Here is a 22,116-nt window from a genome sequence, read left to right as displayed (position 1 = left end):
GGGCTGGGAGAGATTGGGTTTTAGTGAAAGCCAAATAGACCAGATAATTGCAGATAGTGTGATGGGATTGTATATTTTCCTGGACTTTTCAAACACTGAAAATGACAAATGTTAAATATCTTGTTTTAGAAAACAGGGAGAGAGGAGTGCTTTTCATTATAGTTATGTCGGGAAAATTGCCTTTTATTCTAAATAACAAGTTCTTAGCTTGAAAATAACCTCTTCTTTCCCTCTTGACTTGGCTTTTATGCTGACCTTGTATGATATCATCGCCTGTGTGGACCAGGAAGTCCAAACAAAGGATGGCGATGCCCCTGAGGTCTGGCAGTAACCACTGCCATCTTTATTTAAAACAAAATAGATACTTAGGCCATGTGTTGTGTTTGAATGTTAGAGATTGTAGATCAGAGCTTAAAATGCTCAGAAAACAAGATGGCAAAAGCATCTAAAAGCAAAATCCATATGGGCTTTAAATGTTGGATCAAGGACTATGGAGATGTATAAAGGATTAATAAGAGGGACATTATATCCTCAGATGTACCCAATGGTAGAAAATTTGTTTGCTTTTTTATTTCCCATGATACTTCCTCTCTGCAGAGTTAAAAAATTTTAATCCTTAAAATACCCTCAGCCAGGTGTGGTGGCACACGCTTATAATCCCCGCGCTTGGGAGGTGGAGACAGGAGGATCGCGCAGGTTCGAAGCCAGCCACGCTGGCTTAAGAGGCCCTGTTTCCAAATAAAAAAGTATAAAATAGGTCTGGGAGTGTAGCCCGGAGGTAGAAGGGTTTCCAGGAACCCCAGTACCATAAAAAAAGAAAAACCCTCAGAAGTTAATATGCCTATGATACTATGATAGTATATGAACTAGGCCAAGAATGCTCATTCCGATTTCCTGTAGTGACAGGGGGCTGGGCCACTGTTGGGAGTGGGTGTTTCCCAGGTCCTGGCTCACCTGCAATCAAGTGCCACCTTGATCACAAAAATCATGCCAACAACTCCTCCTTATTGAATGGCCATTATTCTATCTAATTGGATGCAGCCTCCCTAAACCTTATAGCAACCCTGCAGGGTAAGGATTGCAAACCACATTTTAAAGGAGATACTTAGTGTAAAACTTCCAGGGCTATATGATTAAAAAGTGACAAGAACAGTAGTTAAAGCAAAGTTTGTCTGATTCCAAACCCACTTTCCAACTGCATGGTACAATCACTGTGCCAAACGAAGACTAAGTAAATGTGTTCATTCATTCAACAAATACTTAATAAATACCTGCTGCGCACCAGGAGTTGCTAAAACCGTCACAGAATACAGCAAGATCAAAATTGCTTCCTTCGTGGCATTTAGGAGAATGGGTAAGTATAATGTGTCATATGGTAGTAAGTGATAAGCAGACAAAGCGGAGGTCAAGAGAGTGCTGGTTGAGTGGCGGAGGCTGCAACTTATGACAGGATGATAGGGCAGTCTTCCTGGGAAGATGACACTGGAAACAAGACCCACAGTCGTGATGGAAAAGGACCATGGAGTTAATCCCCAGGGGAAAGCTCGTCAAAGGGAGTGGTAAAGACCAAGGCCCCAAAGGAGACATTGATGTCTGAGGGCAGGGAGGGCCCGGTGAGGCTCAGGTAGGTTGTGGAAGCAGAGAGAAGTGGGAAATAGAGTCAGGGAGAGAAGAGTAGGGGGAGGGATGGATGGTGTAAGGCCTGCTGGCCCATTAGTTAACGCACTGGCTTTAGCTCTGAGGCAACAACCTAATTGAAGGTTTGGGGCATGGGTGGCATGCTCTGACATAACGTTTTTGGAAGATTACTCTAACTACTGCATGGAGAATAAGCTGGAAGGACAAAGTCAGGAACCCAGGAGGCCATGGGAACAATTCAGGAGAGGAGGGGCTGACTTTGACCGGGGGCTTGGGGGTGGTCACAGTGAATGAGGGAGGAGTTGGACTGGATCCACCATCATGTTTAAAAACAGGGAAACATTTCTAGAAATGCATTGTAGGTGCTTTGGTCATTGTGTGACCCTCAGAGTATACTTACCCAAACCTGCAGCAGGCATAGCCCGCGCTCACACCTGGCCTGTGTAGTGTGTATGCCATCATATATGTGATCTGTCATTGAGCAGAGCATCATTACTGTGTGCGTTAACTGTATTTTGAAGGTTAAGGCAGCAGAATTTGCTGACAGGCTGGGATTTTTTACCCGAAACCCTGAAATTACATATTTGCTACTTACTGGGTAGAAAAGCCTAAAGGAAGAAATAGTTTGGGGAGAGAGATCAGGGTTTATATGGGGGCATATTTCTTGTTTTCTTTGGGTACTGGGGATTGAACTCAGGACTATTTTACCTCTGAGCTATACCCCTAACCCTTTATACATTTTTTTTTTTTTTTTTTTTGGTGGTACTGGGGTTCCTGGAAGCCCTTCTTCCTCCGAGCTACACTCCCAGACCTATTTTATATTTTTGAAACAGGGTCTCTTACGCCAGCACGGCTGGCTTCGAACCTGCGTGATCCTCCTGTCTCCGCCTCCCTCCGCGGGGATTACAAGCGTGCGCCACCACGCCCGGCTATACTTTTTATTTTAAGACAGGGTCTCACCAAGTGGCCAAGGCTGCTGGCTTCAAGCTTTTAATCTTCCTGCCTTGGTCTCCCAAATTGCTGGAATTTATAGGTATGTGCCAGCCTCCACACCTGGCTAATTTGGGGGTATTTTTTAAAGATCCCTACTGGACATCTTAATAGGCAGTTGGATTTATGACCTTGGATATTAAAGAAGAGGTACAAGCTGCACACACAACTATAAATGTCATCAGTTTATACATGGCACTTAAAACCCCTGGGATTGCTCTAGAGGAGTGTGCATTGCTAGCTTGAGAGGACATGGTCTGGGCCGCAAGACAGCTGTGTGGAGAGTGTTCCCTGTGAAACAGGCACTGCTCCATCAGTGAAACACTGCCAACAAACCCACAGCAAGCCAAGGTAACTTTGCCTAGCAAAGGAACTGCATGTGCTCAAAACTGCAGAGATGGCTCCAGAATTCCAGACATACCACATCAGATCAAAGAAGGAATGGTGATCTGGAATTATGCAAGAGACCAAGAATTCTTGAGTGAAGACTACATTCAAAGGTTTTAGGGAAGCTGGGCATGGTGATGCATGTCTGTAATCCCAGTTCTTGGGAGGCTGAGATAGGAGGATTACAGGCTCAAGGATGGCCCCTGCAACTCAGTGAGGCCCTCAACAACTAAGCAAGACCCTGTTTCAAAAAATGAAAAAATAAAAAGGGCCGGGGGTATAGCTAAGAGGTAGAATGTCCCTGGGCTCAATCCCCAGTAATCAACCCCTCTCCCCAAACAAAGCATCTAGAATGAGCAATATAATTAGAAAGGGGGAGAAAATATTTGGTCACAGAACCTCAACAGACTTTTGAGGATTTGCATGGAAGTCAGAAATAAAGGAACCAAAGAAAATTTGCCTCCTAGAAGGAGGTTAACTCTTCTCCACAGCATGTAAACAGCAGGGCAGAGTCAGCTAGGGACCAATCCTGATATTAGGGTTCCAAGACACAGAAGTCCTGCAATCAGGCAGCCTAGGCAAACCAGGGTATCACCCCAGGTCCATGCTCATGTCCAGGAAGGAAGACTTCCTGGAACTGGGCAACATGGCAATAGGCTAGAAAAGGATTAACAGTTAAATTTTAATCTGATAGGTGTAAGGTAGTGAAGATCTCCTGCCCTCTTCTCAAATGTTTAACCCTTTAGTTTCTGGAGGGGTTTCAGAAACCCTCTTAGCAAATTATGACTTCTGATAAAGCCACTGGAGCCCAGTACCTCAGAGGTGGAGACAGAACTGCAGGTTCAAGGACCATCTCAGCAACTTAGTGAGATCCTGTTTCAAGATAAAACAAAATAGGGCTGGGAGTGTAGCTCAGAGGCAGAATGTCCATAGGGTTAATCCACAGTACCAAAACAAAAGAAAAACCCACTCAATACAGCCCGGTGGTTTGCAGGTACACTGCAAGATAAAAAGCCGTATATGTGAGAGAGTTGTAGTGACTGAGGACAGGCTACAGTGGCCTTCTGAGGCCACTCTCTCTCAACACAGAGTCAAGTACTGGAGGTTTGCACTGAGCGTCCTCCAGACACATTTCCTGGGGCAAGTGGAGGGACTACTTGGGGTGTCATGGGCTCCCTACTGCCATTCTGAACAGTCTGCTCAACTGTGCCAATCCTGCTCTCTGCAGAGAGACCTTGTGTGAGCGGCTGCCTCCGCCCAAAATTTGCTCATCACATGAACACACACACGCTCCAGGGCTCAGGGTAGAGGTCGCTTCTTGGTGTTCCTCCTACTGTCGCCTAAACTCACCTCTGGATTTTATGAGCCCTTGTTGCAGTGTAAACAGCATGTAAACAGCAGGGCAGAGTCAGCTAGGGACCAATCCTGATATTAGGGTTCCAAGACACAGAAGTCCTGCAATCAGGCAGCCTAGGCAAACCAGGGTATCACCCCAGGTCCATGCTCATGTCCAGGAAGGAAGACTTCCTGGAACTGGGCAACATGGCAATAGGCTAGAAAAGGATTAACAGTTAAATTTTAATCTGATAGGTGTAAGGTAGTGAAGATCTCCTGCCTGGCCAACTATGAGGCAATCCTGTAGTCTCATTGCCTCTTGTCTTGCCTCATCCACTAGACAAAATTATGTTGTTCCCCCGATTTTAAATCCCACAATCCAGCCGGGAGTGGTGGTGCACGCTTGTAATCCCCGCGCTTGGGAGGCGGAGACAGGAGGATCGCACAGGTTCGTAGCCAGGCTCGCTGGCTGAGGAGACCCCGTTTCCAAATAAAAATATAAAAATAGGTCTGGGAGTGTAGCCCGGAAGTAGAAGGGTTTTTCAGGCACCCCAGTACCACCAAAAAAATAAAAAAAAATAATAAATCCCACAATACAGGTTATGACCCACTGCTGGGTACAGACTGGCAGAGAGGAAATACTACTCTTAGGTTTCCTGAGTTATAAACTCTTTTCCTCAGCAACTTGTAGTTCCTGGGTGTGAGTCGGACACACACACAGTTAGCTAGAAGTTATTCAGCAATCTTAAACAAGGACCTACAAGGGAGGCAAGACGCTGAGCATCATCAGCGAGCAGGCTGGCCCCAGAGGGCTCAGGAATGCCAGCCTCACAAGGGGCCATAGAATTCGTCTCCAGAAAGGTTAAATGGCAGGTCATCTGGCTGGGTGTGGCAGAGGTAGGTTGATTTTCGTTTATTTGTGGTGTGTGCAGGAAACCCTGCCAATAGTCTCCTTCAGCTACTCTGGTCTACTTTTACATTTTAGGCACTAATGTTCATCTTTCCCCTCGCCTCCCAGTTTCTGTTCTTAGACTCTAACATCTTTTAGGGCTTGGCTATAAAAAGGTAACGAGGGAGCAGTTGCGATAGGAGCAGGACCCTCTTGGCTGTTGGCCAGAAACCAGGGAGAGCACTCTGAAAAGAACTCAGTGGCCCATCATGGATGGATGGCAGAGCCCAACTGCGGACACAAAGTTAGAAACAGCACAGCACACACGTGGACTTTTGCCACTTTTGTATTTTATTGTGGAACCGATTTTTTTTCCTTTACATCAAATATCCTCAATGGAAGAGGGGATATTGCACACAAATATCATAAAAGCACTACATATTACTTTCACTGGAAACTAATTTTCTACATTAGATATGACTGGATAGGATAGAAGTGATGCAGGATTATAAGACATAATACCATACACAGCTGCAGACTGACACAAACACCATTCAGAACAAGAGAGAGGAGTGTGAAGTGCTTCTCAGCCAGCTCAGGACCGCTTCTTTCCAGGGATGGAAAGGGAAGGCTGCGTGCAATGCGGAGAAAGTGAGACCGACCCACCGGCCGCAGGTGTTCTCGAAATTTCGGGCAGCCTGACCCGAGCCTTTCTTCCATGGCTCCTGTTTTGGGGAGCTCCAAACAAGTGCAGAGAAGCTGTTTATCTTTTCCTTCCTTTTCAGTTTTCGATGCTGCCTTTTAGGTAAACTTCAGAAAGTCACAGATTTTTTTTTTAAAACAGTAAATAGAGTTTAACACCAGGTGAATAACCTAGTTGCCTTCAAAGAAATGCTCATTCCTAGGCTGCTTTTGGTGTGTTGTTCAGTTGGTTAAAAGATAAAAGCTTACAGTTCCTTTCACATGGAAACAGGATCTTTTCTCCTAAATCTGAAGCGCAAAAAATAAAAGAAGTTATTATTCTAACTCACAATATCATTACTGAGCAGGAACCTCCTGCGACAGGCGACTAAAAAGAGGCAAGAAAAGCAATTCCAGAATTGCAGAGCAGCTCCTCAGAGCTGAAATTTGGTAACAGTGGGAATATGGAAGGTGGAAAAAATTCCATTAGCAAATGACTAAATCTCATTAAATGAATATTGGAAAGCTCCTAAACTTCATAAGCTATTGGAGACACTTAAAACATTCATATACACGGGGGGAAACCATTCACTATGATATGTAACGTTAAGAAAAAATTCTTCTTTTAAACTCCATGGACATGGTGTTGAAGGGGGAGGGTTCAGTCATTGGATCCAGTCCCACCACAAGACTGAGAATGCATGCACGGGGGTCGGGGTTTTGAGAGAAAGGGAATAGAATTGGTTAAAATTGAAAATGAAGGGTCATCGCTAACATTTCGTCTCTGTAAAATTTTGTTTAAGAAATACTACCAAAAAGGTCATGATCATGAGTGCTATCTTGATAAAATCGCATCATTTAAAGAGAGTGGGAATTTCTTCCACTCCAATATTCAATCTACACAAGTGGATTGAGTAATCAGCATGAACAAAGCTCCTAGAAGTCTGTGTCGATTTGTAGTTCTCACCATGAATGCACATGGTACTTTCTGATGGCTGTTGCTAAAATGAATTGTGTATTTATGGAAGTAGCAACATTAGGTTAGTCACACAGGTAGAAAAGGTATCTGGAAGGACAGGAGCAACCTGTAATACAAATATTGGTGTTCCTGGAATACTCAGGCTCTGTGGCCATCATTGAGAATAACGAATGGAGTACTGTACTGATAGATTTCATAGAAAAAAGAGCCAGATGACCAGTGGCAATTTTTTTTTTTTAATATTCTTCTCACTAAATCCCATGGGGGCTGGGGGTGGGTGAGAAGTAGGGTACAGTGTTTGTAACTGAAGACTGGCTATAATTCTCCTAAAATGTTTGTATTTTTTAAAGCAAAATTATATATGTTAAATTTAACTTGGAGAAATTTGAAAATAATTTCATCTTTCATCAAAGGAAAATCAACCAGAGGTCTGGATTTGGCAAGAAGGCTAGAAATGGTTTCTTTTTCCATGCAATATGTAGACCAACTCAACAGCTAACCATTGAATAATTACCTTGAGTAATTTTATGAGCTTCTCATAAAAGAAGCTTGTAGTAGATGAGTTTATCCTCAATGAAATCCACTTTGGTCACAATGACTCTTCTGTCATGTGTGAAACTTCTGTACCTTTAGCGTGTTATTTTTAAAGACGTGAAAGAAACAGGGCAATAAATAAAAACTGCATTCCTAGAGAGGCCTAACAAAAATAGAATATTAATTTTCATTAAAAAATTAAACATTTGGAAAATGTAATTCACAGCATTAAGTAGACTGCAAAGGTCCTCAGTGCAGGGACCCTGAAGAAGCATTGTTTATACCCTCATAGTGGTTAGCAGTGCAAAACATACGCTTAACAGACAAATAAACTAAAATGTTAACTCTGAAATAAATAACTAACAGAAAATAAAATGAGGTCATTGTTCACTACTCCATAGATCTTAAGAGTCTGCAGGAAACATGACATGACAGACCACAGCATAGTTGTCACTGAGAAGTTGGCCACATCCGAACGCTGGGGGCACTGGCCTGCAACTTGCAAACTGACATCAGCTTTACTCATGATCTGGCTTCGCAGGCTCATGGTTCAAGGAGGACGATGATGGACATTATATCTGAACTCTACATGATGAACGCAGGAGTTGGGAATTCATTTGCTGTCAATCTAGTCTTTCTTTTCTTTTCTTTTTTTCCAGAAAAGAAACTCCCAAAGCAAAATTGTGCTAGGGTTCTTTTGAACTTGGCTCTTTTACCTCATGGTTGAAGACTCTGAAAAAAGTATGCAGGATACCACTGGGTGATGTACTTGTATAAAGGCCCCCAAAAGTAGCCTACCGTGCCATTCTCCCCCACTCTCCAATAGTCCATACTCAGATTTTATGTTATGGGAATCAAAGGGTGGGAGGTATTGTTATTCCTGGGAGTTGTGGGTTTTTTAATAAATATATTACTGCAATATCAGACTTCAATCTTGCCAGAACTTCGAAAAACATTCAGTTTTTGTCTTACGAAACATTAAAAAAAAGACTATCACTTGAAAATTTTCTTTGCATTTTCCTGTAAATTAAAACATTTGTTAAAAAGTTCATCTATGAAAAGTTCTCACATTGCTAAAAAAAATTCTGTACACCTGTTCCCATAATTATGTTGAAATTAATGGAAAATTTAAAAAGCCAATGTAAGACAAAGAAAGGTAAATACTGTACACTTGCTGAGAACCTCTTCCACCGTAAGATTTACTGTTTTCCCAGTTCTGATCATAGAAGCCATTTCAATCTTGAACTTGCAGTAAATAGTAAAGAAGCCATGATAGGCGCAACTCGTTTGGCTGAGGGGTCACAGGGGCATGGAAGTGGTATTCAACACGCATGACTCAGCATCAAACTGTCGGACCAATCAGATCAGCTTCGATTACCGCCCCCCGCGGGCACACTCGTGCTCCTGTTAACTGAAGTATCTATAATCCTACACGGATGTTTTATAAACTTGCTGTCTCACATTAAAAAATAAGTGCATCAAGTAGCTTTGTACATTCAAGTCACTTCCTAAGGCAAATTGTCTACCGTATGTACTCCCAACTGCTTTGGTATTTGCTTCAGTTAATTGGGGTGGACTCGGGTGTTGCCACATGCAGGTTTAATTGTTGACGCGGTGTGGGCTGTGTGGGTGGACAGGTGCTGGGAGCATGCCTTAGACCGATCTGCTCACGTGTTTAAAGAGTCAGAGTTCTGAACGGGGCGCAAACCACTCGCGTGCCCAGTCTACACTCGCTACATTATGTCAGTGTGCAGCCTTCAAATTGAAGGAGCTTAATTAAGGCGTGAAAATCTCACATGCCCTCCTAACAAGTTTTGTTATTTTTGTTTTCTTCTAGCCAACTTGCTTTAGAAAATTAAGACCCTTTTTGATGACTCAGACTGACACAAATGGAAAATGTCACTTATGTAGACTACAGAAGACCTACTGCCTGAGAAAACAAACACACATTTGCTTGTTGGTTATCTTCTCTTTACCCCACCCTGCTCTCTCTTTTTCTCTCTGGGTATCTCACCAGAACTCTACCATTACATCTCCTTTTCTTGCATTCTTTTTCTTTCTCATTCTCTCTCTTTCTTTTTCTTTCTCTCTCTCTCCTGCATTCTCTTTGTGTGCTCACTCCCTCACTCCCTCTCCCTCCCTCTTTCTCTCTCTAGTTCTCTCTCTCTAAGACAAATGCCTCTACCTAGCAGAAGTCAGTTGGGTTTGCTAGTGCATGGTTTCCAAATGTTCAGCAGAGATGAACTGGGGTAGGTAATTTTGCAGTAACTTGAACCCTATTGTGGGAATACTGTTACTTCCCTTAGCAATTAGCAAAAACTGAGAAATATCGGTGACTTGTGTCACCGTGACACAGGATAGCATTTGGCAGGTAATTGTTCGGCGACTTAATTAGATGAGTTGATGTGTTAGAAAAGGTAGTTTCAAATTGAAGAATTTCTGGAAACAAAGTTCAAATCCTGTGGTGTGGTGGGCCTTGGTTTTTACAGCTCTATCTTGCATGCAGGGAAGGATTCATCTTGCATAACCACTGTGCTGCTGCTTGCTAAAACCATGATGTTGAGGTCTTGCTGCTTCTCGTGGGTTTCCTGGTACCACTCTCTCATCACTTCTGAGTCATGAGTTGGGATCAGAGTCACCTGCAGGGAGAGAAAAATAGGGGTTTAAGGGCAGAGATGGAAACCAGATGGAAAAATAGAACAAGGTATTAGATCACTAGAAGAAGGGAAATAATTTTTTTCCCTAAAGAGATGCAAAGGATTTTTCAACTTATATTTTCCAGCTGCAAAAAAAAAAAAAATTTGTATTTGTTTTGTTTTCTCCTCTGGTAGGAGCTGAAAACTAGAATGGAAAGCCACTAGTGACTTGTCAATTCATCTCAATTGGCTATTAGTTTTTAAATTCTTTTTTTAGTTGTTTGGTATTGGGAACTAAACACAAAGCACTCTACCTCAAACTATACACCCCAGCCCTTTTCTTTTCTTTTCTTTTCTTTTCTTTTCTTTTCTTTTCTTTTCTTTTTGTGGTGCTGGGATTGAACCCAGGGGACATTCTACCTCCAAGCTACTCTCCCCCACCCCCAGTTCCATTTTTTTAATTCTTTATTTGGAAACAGGGTCTCACTAAATTGTGAAGGGCCTCAAAGTAACTGAGGCTGGCCAAGAATCCGGATCCTCCTGTTTCAGCCTCCCAACTACTAGGATTGCAAGCGTGAGCCACCATGCCTGGCTCACCCCAACCCTTTCCAATTTTTTTAAAATTTTGAAACAGGGTCTTGTTAAGTTGCTGAGGGTTTCACTAAATTGCAGAAGCTGGTCTGTGAGCCTTCTATCTCAGCCTCCCAAGTTCTGGGATCAAAGGCATGCACCTCCATGACTGGAAGGTTGCTAGTCCTTTAGCATTAAGAAGCACTTCAGTTTATGGGTAATTTTTTTTGTATTTTTTTAAACACAAATGAAAACTTAGATAAGCAAAGATCACAGATGAAATGATAGGGGTGGTTCACAGGCAACATGAGGTCTGGGAACTGAGGAGTATTCTTTGGGGAGCAATGTTCCTCCTTTGGAATTTTACCTGGACAGGTAATTTTCTAAATGGCCACATTCCTAGCATTAGTCTGCTTCTACCACACAGTGGAGTAAACCCAAGTCTTCAGCAGCCCTCCCATGGAACACAACCTCTGTGATCCACTCACAGTACTCAGTATATTATGAGGGAAGAACAATGAACCGTCAGCCCATTTTGCAGCCATTTTGAGTCATGCCTTAGCTGGCTGTCTTCCAAGGCTGCAGCTGGTGGTGGTGTCCACCACGCTGCTGTAAAGTAGCTTCTGAGTGTTAACCTGGCTTTGTCCTCAGAAAACTAATGTGTGGCAGACTGGAGGCACCTCACGTGGAGCCACAATCACAAAGATGCCTTTTAGATGGGACTCCCTCCCTCTCCTCTGGGCCTAGCTCAACAGCACTCCAGACCCAGTCCCATGCCCTTACCTGCATGTTGCTGCCCCACTGAGCCTTCCCTTCCAACAAGGCATCCAGGACGGCCCGGCTGGGCTCCTCAGCAGCAGGGTCATTCCCACTCACCACATAGTAGGATGACCTCACTCTCTTGAAAAATTCAACGTCGACATTCTTACTGTTGCTGTGGTTGGGAATATAGCACAGGTCCAAATACACAGGGAGGCCTGGAGGCACAGTTGAGGTCTTGGCTGTCTTGGTGGCTCCAGGTCCTTTGGTAAAAAAAGAAAGACAAACCAAGGGTCAAGGCACTGTCAAGAGACCTGGTCATCAATACACCTTCCCCACTCATCCCAAAGCAGGCCCTCTGGGACATGTGAAGAGGTGATAGCATTCCCATCTCCCTGACAATGTGTAGAGGGCATCTTACACGAGCAACTTGAGAAAATATATCAAGGTTGTTTATCATCTCAATAGGAGAAACCAAATAGGATGGTTTTTCTTTGTGGACAATCCATTGGGAAGTAAGAAGAGTTTCAAGACCTTTCCAAATGATGAACAGATAGTAATATCCCTCCTAAAGGAGCTACTGATGTGCATCTAAACTTGAAAAGTGATTTAAGAAACATTTTTAAATCAAAAAGAAACATCTACATCTGGCAAACTGTAGTTAAAGGATATTAGTAATTTATTTTAGTTTTATTATATAGCAATTTTGCACGTGGTTATATAATATGTCCTAACATTTGACTTAGTAAATGATTCAAATCTTCACCCCTTATAGTCTTTATGGTCCTCAGCACCTCAGACTCAGCTCTATTTTATTTTGAAATGGGGTCTCACTAGGTTGATGAGAGTCTCACTGCTTGCTGAGGCTGACCATAAGTCTGTGACCCTCCCAAGTAGTGAGATTCCAAGTGGGTACCACCATACCCAGCTAACCCTAGGTAATTCTAATGTACAGTTTGAGACCATTGCTATAAAACCATTTAAAATGCTAGCTAGATGCTCTATAAGTATAAAAAAAGATCCTTCTTTCTTTTTTTCCAATGGCTGTTTAAAAACTCTCATCCCAGGGTCAAAACTACCAGTGAATTCCACCAACTGTACAATTTTACTACTAGGGAGATAAGGAGTGTGAGAATCAAACAAACTGATTTTATAAGCAGATTCACAGGGCATTTTAGTGGATATGGGCTGAAAGCCCTCACAATATCCATTTGGGAGCCTCCTGAAGAATTCTGACTTGTAATGGAAGTGTGCGAGTTTCTGTTCTAATCATTAAACATGTTTGCAATTTTCCCTTGCACACCAAATCACTCCATCACTACCTAATAAATATTGCTCACAGAAGCACAAACTGGACATTGTCAAAAGTCCATGTAAGTTTGTTCTTAAAATCAGTTAATAAGGCAACTTGGCCTTTTTAGAAACCTAAAAACATCTTCAAAGCAAATTAAAATTAACTCATCTCTATCATTTTTGTTTTTAAATTATCCTTTAAATGTCCAAAAGAGTTTTTAAAAAGCCAGTTCTGTGGGCTAGGGTGTATATGTTCTGAAAAATTTGGTAGCAAATTTCAGTTGGTTTTTTATCTACTTGAATGGATTCCATGCTTTCTCCTTAGTGCAGGTCAGCTGTTGGTTCTTTCAGACCAAGGAATTAATTATCTGATGGTCTCACACTCATTTTAAGCATCCAATTGTGTGTGTGTGTGTGTGTGTGTGTGTGTGTGTGTGTGTAAAAGATCAAATCTGATGAGACCCGAGTTCTAAAACTGATGCTTCACATAAACTGAAAATCTGCAGCTGTAACTAATACGTCCTAAAATGTATAGGACTTGAGAGCCCCAAAGGGACATCTCTTAGATGTTCACTAATAAATCAAAGAAATGTTTAACTTACTTTCTGCTTTATGTATTTAGGTCAATTTATATTCCTCTGTGAACTGTGATCTAAAATCCCTGGATAATTACATAAAGCAAATAAACTGTATTAGGGTAATTCCCTGTGAATGCTTTGAAGCAACAGAAGGAAGCTATGCTGCCAGAGCCCAGTTCCATCAAAATCTAAGTCCCTGCTGAGAAGCTGATAAATCAGTGGTCAATCGGGACTGATTAGAAGTCGGGGATATCTAGTCCTGCCAAGTGGAATTTCAATCTAAAACAGCGTTCCAAGTCTCTATTAGTGAGGCCATGGGGCGAGAGAGAACTAGAAAACACCCTCAGAGTTTTCCTTCCAATTTGTACTGGGTCCTAACTGGTCAACTGGAATTACAGTATTTGTTAGCTGATAAGGAAACAGAACATTGCCTTCAATGAGGTATTTCCAAACTGGTGAAAAGTTTTCATTAAAAAATCTTATAACCAAGGTTGGTGGTACATGCCTGTAATCCCAGCTACTTGGGAGTTTGAGGCAGGAAGCTTCCAAGTTCAAGACCTGTCTGGGAAACGTAGTGAGACCCTGTCTCAAATGGAGGATATAACTCAGTGGTAGAATACCACTGGGCTCAATCTCTGGTACCCTTTCCCCACAAATCCTATAATTTTCAATTTTTATAATTTAATTTTTAAAATTTCTATTGAAATTTTTAAAAAAATATAAAGATATCTATATTCTGGAACATGACTGGTTGTTCAAGTTTGGCATGGAACCTCTGGTTCTCCCTAGGATTGGGGAGCAGCCGGCTGGATTCTGGGGCCTGCATGCCTGAAGCCAGTCCTCCAGAGCAGCTTGAAACATGTGCACTTGGCTCTGAAGGGTTAGAACAGGGCCGCAGTCCAAAGCCAGGCATGGCATCTGACCCACGGCAGCTGCTCTGGGCCTTGTGCTGAGCTACCCGAAGCCTAAGGGCTACCTGGGGTGGAATGTATACCTTTAGGCAGGAGGAAACGGGGGTGGGGGAGTAGATAAAGCATCATGCTGTGCCCCCTTATTCTCAGGGAAACATAAAGATGCTGCAGAGAATGTCCTGGCCTCTCTCAGGTCACCGGCTCCCGCCACTCACCTGCGGTGGCGGTCTTCACCGATTTGGATGTGGAAGCGTTGGCGGCATTCTTGGTCTCCTTGTCTTTCTCTTCCCCTCGTGCAGCTTTGACCTCAGGAGTAGCGGTGGTTTTCGTTACTTTCTCCACAGATTCTTTCTTCTTAGGAGAAGCCACTCTGGACACCTTATCAGAGGATTCTTTCAAGGCCCCTGGTTTGGGGGAAGCTGCCAAGGGCTTGGACTTCCCGTCGCCCTTTTTGACGGGTGAAGAGGACTTGGTCTTTGTGCCTGGCTTCTTGGTCTTGGTCTTCTCTTTCAGGTCTTTCTTCAGAGCTTTGCCCAGGTTCTGCTCAAGGGCCAGGGCCTCTGGGTCCACCATGGACACGTCAGGGTGGCGTGGAGAAGGGCTACGGTCTTGCATCGGGGCCGGCGGGGGGTCCATGTGTTTGTATGTGACAGTTTTGTCTGTGGGGATGGTTTCTGACTCATCTTCAGAGTCGATATTTGCGTCGGCTGTGATGGAGGGGCACTCTTCCGTCTCTGGGGGAACGTCGGAGTCGGTCTGGGATGGGGCCGACTCGCTGACTGAGGTAGGAGGGGTTTCGTCACACTGTCGCGCCTGCTGCTTCCCACCAGGAGGGGGTGGGGCTCCTCCTGACTGAGTGAGGGGCTTCTCAGAGCCCTCAGTGGGATCTTCGCTGGCAAACCACTCCAGAGGATTAGGATTAATGAAGGAGGGTGAGAGCTCTGTCTTGGGATGCTTGTATTCACAGGAGGACACGAGGCATAAATCAACTTCCTGGCGGGCCTCTGACGGGGACTTCTTTTCAGTAGAGTAGGACCGATCTGAAGTCTCATAGGAATACGTAGATGACTGGGGAGTCTTAGTGATTTTCTCCATAGTCTCGTAACAGTACGTGGAAGTATCAGGGCCTCGTGTCGTTTTTGAAGATGTCTCATAGGAGTAGCTTTCAGATTCAGGGAAGCTGGTAATTTTCTCAGTGGTCACATAAGAGTAGCTAGAGTCCCCAAGTGTGTGGCCACCATCCTCCGAGTCATCATAGCCATTGCTGATGTCATCCAGGAGCCTTCTAGAAATCTCGGTCTTTTCATAGCTGTAACCACTTACTTCGGGGGTCCTTGTGGTCTTCTCACTTATCTCATAGGAGTAGCCACCGTCTTCGGGGGTCCGTGTGGTCTTCTCGGTAATTTCACAGGCATAGCCGCTTTCAGGGGTCCTGGTAGTCTTCTCAATGGTCTCGTAAGAGTAGCCACTGTCACATGGAGATTTCGTGGTTCTCTCTGTCTTCTCATAACAATAGCTGCCCATATCTGGGGGTCGGGTGGTTTTCTCATAAGATGCATATTCATAATCATCTTCATCTGGGGACCTGGTAGTTTTCTCAGACTTTTGATAGGCATAGCTGAAGTCACCAGGTGTCTTCCCTCCATTGTCCTTCTCCAGGCCAGGTGTGGCCAGATCTCTATTCAAGGCTAGGTGATGTTGCATCGTATCGAATAGCATTGAGGCACGGAAGCCATAGGGCTCTGAGGATGTCGCGTCCATTGATGGAGGAGAGAAGGTGTGGCAATCTGCTGTGCTACCCTTGACTGCCGAGGTAGAATCTGAAAAACTAGGTGAATATAAAGGAGAGGACTCTCGTGGGGTGAGTGGAGAGATATCGGATTTTGGAGAGAGCCTCTCTCCTAGACTTTGTACATTTTCAGTGGTGAGTGAGGCATACAGGGGCATATCTCTAGGAGGAGCAACATCGGATAGCGTGTCTTCTTGCAGAGGAGACGCTATTTGAGAAGGGGTATGAGCAGAAGAGGTGGATGGGGAGGCCTCCACCTGAGACACTGAGATGAGCTCTGAGAGATCATTATCTTGGGTGTAGGACGGCTCCTCGGTTGGCGGCATCTTATGTGATAAACTGGAGTCCTGCATGTCAGAAGGACTGTAGTCCACTTCGGTCGGCCCGTTTTCAGTGATGTGGAGCATACTTGCACCCACAGCAGGGTGATCCGGGGACTGTCGACTGAAGTCCATAGCAAGGGAGTGCTCCGGAGATTCTTGGCCAAATTCAATAGACATCGAGGACTGTTCTGATCGATGATCTTGAACTGGTGTCCTGGATTTAGCTGTCTTAGGGGAGAAGTCTGGAGGAGAAATTGACATTGGTCTTGGGCATTCTTCTTTAGATGGAGACATTTCTGTTTCCTGGAAAGTGGTAGGTGTTTGCACAACAGACACTGACAGGGAGTCGTCCACTTCTGTGGAATGTGGGGAGCCAACTTCAGCATGCAGAGAAGGAGACACGTCATCTGTCGTTGGCTCTGGAAATGAGCTCGTAGCCACAGAGGCAGTAGAGACGGAGGCCACACCCTCCATGTGAGAATAAGTATCTTCTGCTACACCCTCGTCCACAGGCGTGGCTGACTTATCGGAGACGGTGCCTTCAGAAATGGACATCTTTGTGTCTTCTTTAAAAGATCCAAACTGACTGACATCTATTTGTGTTGGGGAGACATCTCCTCCCGATTTCCTTTCATCTGAAGCCAGGGCTGATTGAGAACTCATGGCGACATTGTCAGTTTTCTTTTCTGGACTGAAGTCTTCCTTGATTGGTATAAAGTCTGTACTTTTCCCTTCCTGCTGGTCTGAGTAGAGACTGGTGGAAGTCATTTCAGAAACTGGACTTATTTGGTCTGGAAAGCCTTGTTTTCCATTCCTCTCTTCAAAGGGGCTTTCGGTACATCTGCCAGGCACCTTGCCATCAGCACTTAGGAAACTTTCATATGCAGACTCGGAGCCAATTAGGGGAGGGCTGCGTAAAGGAGACAGAACTTTTTCCACAGGAGATGCTGAGTCAGGCACGGGCTCATCCATGGGGCTTACAGAAGACCTCTCATTCTCATCTTTGGCATCACTGAATTCAAAACTCACGGCTGAGGGTTTTTCAGTGACTTCTGTAGGGAGGTGGCTGGACTTCTCCTCGGTGGGAGACTGGTAGTAAGGTGTGTGGCCAGCACTGCCGGTTGCAGATTGGGATGGTGACACCACTTCCAGTGTCTTCTCCTCAGGACTAGCACAGTGTTCTTCAACCACTTGGGTCACTTCAGGGGACACTGGGACTGCTTCAGCCTCTGTGGAGACTTTAATTTCATTGGGTGTCAGAGAGAAGTTCACGCTCCGTTCACCCAGAGGCGTCTTCTCTATAGGTGATGGCGGAGATGGGCTCAGGGACGGGCTCCTGGCTGGGCTAAGTCTTTCATCTGAAACTGTGGAGACAGTATCTTTAATCTCCAACACAGCGCCTGCTTTCATGTCTTTCTCTTCAGAGCAGTAAGCATCGCGGAGAGCTGACTTGCTGAACTTGTCTTCCTCCATGGATGAAGGTGGTGATATGGTAGAGGCTGAAGCGTTATAGTCCTTGCCATCAGTGGCATCTGTTTTTGACCCATCAGATAATCCATTGAATGGTGGGATGGCAGACTTGGAATACTCATGAGAATACAATGAGGACTCGTATTTGGTGATATTTACAAATTCCTGAGATGGGGACTCTGTCTCTTCGTTGTTGGTCTCGTCACTCATCACATCGCGAGGAGTGGACATGTCGTCCATTGGGGTGGGCTCGCTAGATATCTCAATGGTAGACTGAGTATAGCCAGAGGTGGCAGTGAATTCCTCAGGCTGGTCTTCTCGATTCTCCTCATCGGAAGCGGTGGCCTCGCTCTCGGAGCCTCCGGGTAAAGTCTCATCATGAATTGAAGATGCAGGTTCTCGGCCAGGAGACGGAACTCCGGCTTGCCTGGTTGCCGTGGTAAGGAATCCATACTGGTCTTCAACACCAGCGACCTCTGCGGCCTTGTCAACCACGGCCATGACGTAATCTTCAGCTTCAATTTTTTCAGTCTCATATTCTTCTCTGGCATCCTCTGCCTTGTCCTCCTCATCAGCCTCCTCCTCCTCAGACTGTTCAACATCTCCTTTCTCAACTGCGTCATCTCTGTCTTCCTCGGCCCGGTCATCACCACTGGCCACAGATGCCCTCTTCTCCTTGAGGTGTGCATCTGCCTCGGCCTTCGCACTCTCCTCGTCCTCAATGGGGCTGTGCTTGGAGGTGCTCGTGCACACATTTTCTTCACCATCCTCTTCTGGCTCCTCGGCCTCTTCTGTTTCTGCCTTCTCTTCATAGTCTCCCGTCTCTGAGGATTCCTCAAAGCCAGCTCCTTCGTCTTCATATTTTTCTATGTCCTCCACCCCTTGCTTCTCAACGGGTTCCAGCTCCTCGGGGGTCTGCTCACATTCACCCTCCCCTTCGGTGGTAGTGATTCCTTCATCGGGGGACTCGGCGGGACCCTTGATGCCGTCTGTCTCTTTCTGAATGACATAGTCTTCCACTGGCTCTGTCTCCTTCAGTTTCTCTTCATCCTCGATTAGCTCCAGCTGAGGCTTGATATCCTTTGCCACATCAATCTCTTCAGCCTTTAGCTCTTCAAAGTCCTTGGTCAGATCCTCGGGGGATGACATAAGGGACCTCTCAGCTTCAAGGTCTTTGGCAGGGCCAGAGGCTGCTATTCCAGCTGCGGCCACTGCTGCTGCCGTGGTGGCTGCAGCGCTGATGGTGGTGGCCGCAGCCTCGGCGGCGGTCTTTCCTTCCTTCTTAACCACCTTGATCTTCCCCTTCTCCTTTGTCTTCCCAGCAGCGACAGACTCTTTCTTGACAGACTCTTCCTTCTTAGGTACTTTTGGTTTTAAAGCAGCCGGTTTTTTTGCTTCGGAGAGAGGAGTAGATGGTTTCTTTGTGTCCTTAGTGAGCTTCTTAATTTCCTTTTTGGGTTCCTTTTCTTCCTTCTTAATGTCCTTCTTTTCTTCCTTCTTAACTTCCTTCTTGGCCTCCTTCAGTGGTGTTTCTTTCTTAACCTCTTTTTTGGGTTCTTTCTTCTCTTCTTTCTTGACTTCTTTCTTGACTTCCTTTTTCACTTCTTCCTTTTTTGTTTTTTCCTCCTTCTTGACAGGTGTTTTGTCCTCCTTCTTAGCCACTTCTTTCTTGGGCTTCTCCTTCTCCTCTTTCTTTTCTTCGGGCTTTGCTTTGATTTCCTTTTTCACTGTCTTCTCTTTGATGGCCTTGGCTTTGGCATCTGTGGCTTGCTTCTCGGCCACCTCGGCCTTGGCTGGCGGCTGCTCTCCTTTGTTGGGGGTCTCCTTTTCTGTCGCTGGAGGTTTGGGCTCTGCTTTTACTGGTTTGTCTTTTTTTACTATTACCTTTTCTTTGCTCTCAACTTTAAGTGGCTTTTCCACCTGATTAGCTTTTGGGGCGTCAGGGCTTTCTTCTTTTGACTCCTTTCTTACTGATTTGCTGGGAAGAGGTTTGGCAGCTGGCTTCAGACTCTCCCGGCTGTCAGCCCTCTGTTTCAGCTTTACTTGCTTCACAGCGGGGGCGGGCACCTGGCCAGTGAGATCCTTTTGGGTGGCCAATGGCTGCTTCAGGAAGTCTAAATGCTTGAGCTTTTCCAGCCCTTCTAGAATGTTATATTGGGTGCTGTTTCCAGGAAAGAGAACTCGGATGATCTTCTCAGCAGGGTTTGCCGGATGCCACACGATCAAAGACGAGACTGAGGTTAGGTAGGAAACTGGGATGTCTACTTCTTGACCATTGGGCAGGATCAGTTCAGCCTTGTCTTTGTTGGTGCCAGTCCACTGCTGCATAAAATATTGCATTTCCTTGCTGCTCTTGACTGGGTTAAGTACATACATCTCCAGTTTACCCACTCCCATTTTTTGGAAGAGAATGACAGGATCGATGGTATTGCCGACGCTTCTAAAGAGAGGCTCTGGCTTCATGGACAATTTGTTCAGGTACTGGAGAGTAAAGCAAGCTTCTTCTATGCTTCTCTTCATCTTGATGTTGGGCTCTGGGTTCTTTAGATTTTCAGGTACATTGAGAAACACAACTCCCAGGTCAGGGGAGATGAGGTTCTTCATCCAGTCGCTGTTGGTGGTGGAGCCCTGGGATTGCTCTTCCTCCAGTTCTGCGATCTTCCGCTGCAGCATGCTGTTGATTCCGGGCAAATTGTCATCCCCAATGTGGGTGAGCAGAATAGAGTCTACTCTGTCCAAATGTCGGATGAGCTTCCAGAAGCAGGATTTCCTTTCTGATCCTCCGTTGATAAGCATGTTGAATCCATTCACTGCAAACAGGGCCGAGTCACCTCTTCCTCCTGGAAAAATGTAACAGCAGGGCTTGGAAAGCTTTAGAAAACCACCTGAGGTGGGGGGTTCCAGGATGTCAAAAGGAGACGGGACTTCTACTGATTCTGAGAGATACTCGGTAAACTCAGAAAGTCCTTCCATTTCTGGCAATATAGAAGCTGAGTTGAGTTTAATATTGATGAAGTCTTGGAGGTTGTGTCTGTCGAGATTGGAGTTCTTCCAGTCCCCCTCTTCGGGACAGAACAGGGTTAAGCTGGCTTTGTTGGCAGGATGGGTGGTGCTCAGTAACTCCCCAATCTGGGAGGGAGGGATGGAGTGGAGGAAGGAGAGGGAAAGGAAAGGAAAGAAGAAAAGATAACAAAGGAATGGAGGGTACAGGGAAAGGCAGAGAAGAAAGGGAAGGGAAAGGAGGAGGAAAGAAAGGAAGAAAAAACAAGGAAGGAAGGGAATGAGGGAGGGGAAGAAAAGGAGAGAAGGGAGAGAAAGAAAGAAAAAAGGAAGAAAAATGAAAGGACAAACAGGAAAAAAGAAAGGAAAGAAGGGAGGGGAAAAAAGAAATAAAATTGTTAAGTGATGTCATCACTGATCTATTCTCTCATCTATTACTAGGTATTATAGGATCACTGTTTGACACAGGACCAGTTTCAGAGATGTACTCATGTAGAAATGCTGGTTGTTTAAATGCAGATATATTTTCATACTGGAAGCTGAAGAAACTGTCTTGAGCCCCCCCCCCCTTCCTCCCTTCTGTCACCAACAGCATCCCTCTTCCTGACCTGCAGTCCTTCCCCCATATGTCCCTGCCCAGCACGGGAGCTTCAGAACTCTGCTCCAGTTCCAAGCAGTCCCCATCTGGTTGATTGGTGTTTGTGGCTATAGCATTTAGGAAATGCTTTGAATATTCTTCTTGGACATTTGCCAGGCAAAGATGCCCTTTAAAAATACTAAACTCTTACGGGGTAAAGCTATGTGAGTCATTTCATCACAGACATAACACCTTTTCTTTCAATCCACTGGCTTGGCAAAAGAAAGCCTGATGAACACAGTAAAGAGATTCAGATAATATGCACGTCTTGCTGTCTCCGTTCAGAACTTAGCAGGCACAAAAGAAAGTTTGGTGGGTTTTTTCTCCTAGGAGACAGGATGTTGTGGATTGCCCATTACTACAAAAAAGTACTGGTTTCTGGCATCAGTGCATGCTACTTAAAATATGAGTGGTTCACCCAGAAAATCCTCTGCTAATACAAATGCTTTTATTGAAGCTGTTGTGATTAAAGTGGCTGGGTAATTATGCAAGCCAGTGGCCAAGCTCATTCCCTATTTGCTCAAGTTTAAATACAAGGTGAGACACTCCACTCTCTCCCTGCTCCTATTCTTTTCAGGGCAAGCTGGACATCGAGTGGCTACGATAACATCTGCTCAAAGGGTTTTCAACACACTACTTAGTACTTCCCAAGGATGGGAATGTAGAAAAACAAATCAGGACCAAAACAGTGATTGTGGTTTAATGAAAACACTATTT

The 22,116-nt window shown here is 44.9% G+C and overlaps 1 protein-coding gene across 1 annotated transcript in view; it reads right to left on the bottom strand.

The window, feature by feature from the left end:
• Positions 1–9,916: 9,916 nt before the first annotated feature.
• The window catches only part of MAP1B (microtubule associated protein 1B), a gene marked incomplete at both ends in the record, with an annotated part of 103,278 nt that continues 91,078 nt past the window's right edge, over positions 9,917–22,116 (bottom strand). The window contains 3 exons of the mRNA XM_080702863.1: positions 9,917–10,072; positions 11,423–11,661; positions 14,396–20,891. Of these exons, the coding sequence (XP_080558989.1) occupies positions 9,917–10,072; positions 11,423–11,661; positions 14,396–20,891 (6,891 nt within the window). The remainder of the gene's footprint in view (positions 10,073–11,422; positions 11,662–14,395; positions 20,892–22,116) is intronic.

This window comes from Muscardinus avellanarius (genome assembly GCF_963383645.1).
Source record: "Muscardinus avellanarius genome assembly, chromosome: 1".
NCBI classification, from domain to species: domain Eukaryota; kingdom Metazoa; phylum Chordata; class Mammalia; order Rodentia; family Gliridae; genus Muscardinus; species Muscardinus avellanarius.
Note: the sequence above shows the minus strand (reverse complement) of the source record. Positions and strands in the feature narration are given on the sequence as shown.